Source organism: Lates calcarifer, linkage group LG24, assembly GCF_001640805.2.
Source record: "Lates calcarifer isolate ASB-BC8 linkage group LG24, TLL_Latcal_v3, whole genome shotgun sequence".
In the NCBI taxonomy this organism is placed as follows: Eukaryota; Metazoa; Chordata; class Actinopteri; family Centropomidae; genus Lates; species Lates calcarifer.
In genome coordinates, this window is record NC_066856.1 from 16,486,493 (window position 1) to 16,490,464 (window position 3,972).

A 3,972-nucleotide genomic window follows, 5' to 3' on the forward strand; every position below is an offset into this window, starting at 1 on the left:
CATTGAATTTCATGCAGATTCTGCAGCTTTTATTACAAAACATCCAAGCATTCAGTGAGTTGCTTTTTTGAAGTTGGTGAGCTGGAGTCCTGTGCTTCGAGGTAAAGTTGTGACTGTACGTGGGAAGTTTTTGAGGAAGTGGCACATGTCTGTCTTTCTGTCTGCCACCTGTCTGAGCAGCAGCCGTTGTGAGGCCAATGTGGGAAACTTCTTTCATGCCAGTTTGAACGGGGACCCGTGAGCATCCATTGTGAAACTGCCAAGTCATAGCCAAATACAGTTGGTTCTGCAGCATAGAATGGTGTAGACTGTCAACAGGAGGACATCTAGTCAGATCGAGAACATTGTGGATTGGACGAGTCACATTTACAAGTGTGTTTCCCACCACATTAGGTACGTTAGACCAGTGAAAGCACTCAAATATTTTCTCACATATAATACACATACACATAAACTGCTGAGCTCATCATTGACCCTGCAATCATTTATAGTATGCACTTGAAACTACTGTTGCAACTCCTTCCTGTTTTTTTCGTGCTGTGTGGACAGAATAGCAATGAAGAAAAGTAAAGCATGATTTAGATTTTACCATTTTTTAATTGTTGTTTTGTATCTGAAAATCAAAAATACAGTTGTTACAGCAGCACATGACAAACACACGATGGAATGAATGCATTAAAAAAAACAAACACTTTAAAAACAGTATTTACACTAATATACAGTCTATACAGTGATTCTAGAAAAAAATGTGTTTGTGACTGTCAGAAGATGAATATAGAATGAAATATAAAATGAATTAACTAGGAACTAGGAAGTAATGCATGGGGAACAAAGTAAAAAACAATATCATGTTACTAGGCTCAGTTGACAGGTTCTTGAGGAAAATGTGCATTTATATGGAAAGGGCAGGGGTAGTATCAGTGTCTGACATAACAGAAGGACGCTTGGGAGTTGTGCTTACTTTATTGAACCCTCCTTTGCCCAGACTGCCAGCACACATCCTCATAATCCTCAGGAGGTCTTGTCTGAACCGGACTCCGATAAAGACGTACAGGAACGGGTTCAGGCAGGCGTGAGTGAATGCCAGGCTCTTGGCTACCTGTCCAGCTACATCAAAGCGCATTAACATTTTACAGTCTGTGATAGTAGTATTAGCTGCCTGTGAGGCCTCCACTATCAGCAGGCTATTGTAAGGCAGCTGAGAGAGGACAAACACACACACCACAGTGAAGATGACACGCAAGGCCTTGTGCTTTTCAAAGCTCTTGGCCTGCAGAAGTGTGCGAATGATGACAGAGTAACAAAAGAACATAATTAGTAGAGGAAGGCAGAAGCCCATGCAGATCTGCAGGGACAGCACCAGGATCTTAGTCCGGTTGTTTGTGTTGTTCCAGTAGACCAAAGCACAGAAGGACCGCCCTTCTCGGTCTGACTTCACCTGAGCAAAGATAAACTCAGGCAGGGCCAGGACGGTGGAGACAAACCAGACACCCAGGCAGGCGAGTTTGCTGTAAAAGAGTCTCTTTTTCTTCAGGTTCTGGGCCTTGATGACTTGTACAATAGCAATGTAGCGGTCCACGCTGATGCAGGTGAGCAGGAGCATGCTGCTGAAGAAGTTGATCTTGTAGACGGCAGACACCATTTTGCAGAGGGAGACCCCAAAGTCCCAGCCCTTGGTGGCTTCGACGGCCCAGAAGGGCAGCATGCACAGGAAGAGGAGGTCAGCCACAGCCAGGTTCAGCAGGTACACATCAGTCATTGTTTTCAGGCGGTTGCGTACAGTGGTGTAGATCCAAACCACCAACAGGTTACCCACAGCACCGAGGATGAAGATGATCCAGAACAGAGGTGGTTCATACTGCCCACGGAAGTTCCTGACCCATCCTCTGTTACACATGCCTGTGCTTTCAGTCGGCCCTGGGTCATAGTCAAAGGTAGAATAGTCCTGCATTTAAAAATAGAAAAACAGATTATTTAATGCGGTATTGAAAACAGTTACGCGCAACAATTATGTGCCTTTTTTTTCTCAGTTTTCATTTCCTGTCAGATGTGTGTTTTTTTCTGTCCTTGTTAAACCACTTGCTAACTGCTCTCAGGTTTCATAACATAACACACTTCTTCATGCTTGAGGACACAGCTAAATGAAATCAAACACTGTCTGTGACGTACACACTAACCAGAAAGTGCAAAAAAAAAGTTGCAGGTGTTGTGTCTGTGCAGGAGAAACCACACTACTGCACAACTTCCTGCTGCTATCCAAGCCTGAGGGGGGTAAACGATCCCGAGGGGGCTCCAGGAAGGGGGCCCACAGCAGAATTCAGTACCCCAGATGCATCGAGTTTAGATGTAGGGCAGAGATAAACAGCGGGGTGATGCTGGGGCTTGTGTTTTCACAAAGAGTGGAAAATTTGATGCTGATACGGCTGTGACTCTGACATTTGAATGTCTGCCTCAGATAACTCTACTGCACGTAGATCATGAAGTGCATTGTTTTACGCATCACTCATTAGGAACATTAAACCACGAAAAAAGGACATAAAATATATTCAATAGTATCCTACGTTTTCCTCTACTCTTTAAAATTATATACTCTCAGTCAGGTCTTAGAACACCAGCATTTTTCCAGTCGCTATTGAAACTGAAGTCCTGTAGATAACCTTGAATGGTACAAAGATCGAGTACAAGGTAAAAAATAAATAAATAAAAAATTAGGTCACCAAAAACTGAAAAATCATGTAATAGCAAACAGGCCTTTCTCAGTTCTCCTGCATCAGTGGAAGAAAATCAAGATTTGAAAGTTGCAAAGATACAAACTTACTTCTGCTAATTGCTTACAAACACACAGAGACACAAATAGAACAAAGTGTCTTACCACACTCTCTGACACATTGTTAGGACAGCACTATACTACAGGAAGAAGTACTGTACCATATGTTACTATCAGAATGGTGAGAAAACGGCAAGTAACAAGTATTCATCCTACAGCAAGAGAATGGCCCAAAACATCAGAGGAAAAGAACTAGACAATGGCTTCACATGATGGAAAACCAGCACAGTCTCCAGACTTAAACCCAGTTGAAGTGGTTTGGGATGAACTGGGCAGAGGGTGAAAGCAAAGCAACCTACAAGTGAGTCAAGTGTGTACAGCTGCTGGATGACTCAAAATGTTTGATTAAATTTAGAATTTAAAATCTCCTGATTGCTTTTTTTCTGTAAAACTTTCCGCTCTGTGTAAATTTCAGTATCAACTGGAAAAATGAAGGTATTCTGGAACTTTTGAGCAGTAATGTACTTATGCTGTAAACCCAGGACTTTTTCCCTCTCTGTGATGGTAAATAATAATAATGCTCCACTCAATTTCCCAGTTTCTTAACTTGTGTCAGATAATTATCTCAAAATAATACTTACAGTTTCAACATGTTTAGATGATGTGGTCATTAAAGTTGTAAACGGCTCATCCATGTTTTCTACAAAGAACCAGAGGATATCGATATAAGACAACACATCAAAACTGAGTAACCTGATAAAAATGTAACAAGAATTAATTATTAATAGATAAACAATTGGTTAAAAAAAGTGTATAGTGAATAAAGTGTAGTGGCTAAATAGAAAATGTACTGTTAATCACTTACCACCTGAAGATAGTAATGTCTCGGTTACAGTGCTGTTTCTATGTCAAGGCAGCTGAGTTAACTCGAACAACCAGTCTCATCTTCTCTTACTTATGGTCTCCCTTTAACCACAGGATCACGTGCTGATCTTGACACAACCCTTTCTGCATATCCAATTTACAGCTAAGTGAGCATCAAAACTGTTTAGTACAAGCTTTGAACAGAGACTACAGTGCAGTAATTTCACAAGGAAGCTGTGACTTTTAGATTGTACCCAGTGAACCATCAGGTTTGGAACAAAACAATACACCCACATTCACAGCAGATTAAGTTTCAAGTCAAAGCCCATTTTTGACACATC

At 41.4% G+C, this 3,972-nt stretch overlaps 1 protein-coding gene across 1 annotated transcript; it reads right to left on the reverse strand.

The window, feature by feature from the left end:
• Window positions 1-583: 583 nt before the first annotated feature.
• On the reverse strand, window positions 584-3,972 carry ccr9b (chemokine (C-C motif) receptor 9b). The gene is made up of 3 exons (XM_018700742.2): window positions 3,633-3,972; window positions 3,409-3,467; window positions 584-1,945 (listed from the first exon to the last, which is right to left on the reverse strand). Exons 2-3 carry the CDS (start codon window positions 3,460-3,462, stop codon window positions 893-895), a joined length of 1,107 nt encoding a protein of 368 aa, XP_018556258.1. The 5' UTR covers window positions 3,463-3,467; window positions 3,633-3,972; the 3' UTR covers window positions 584-892.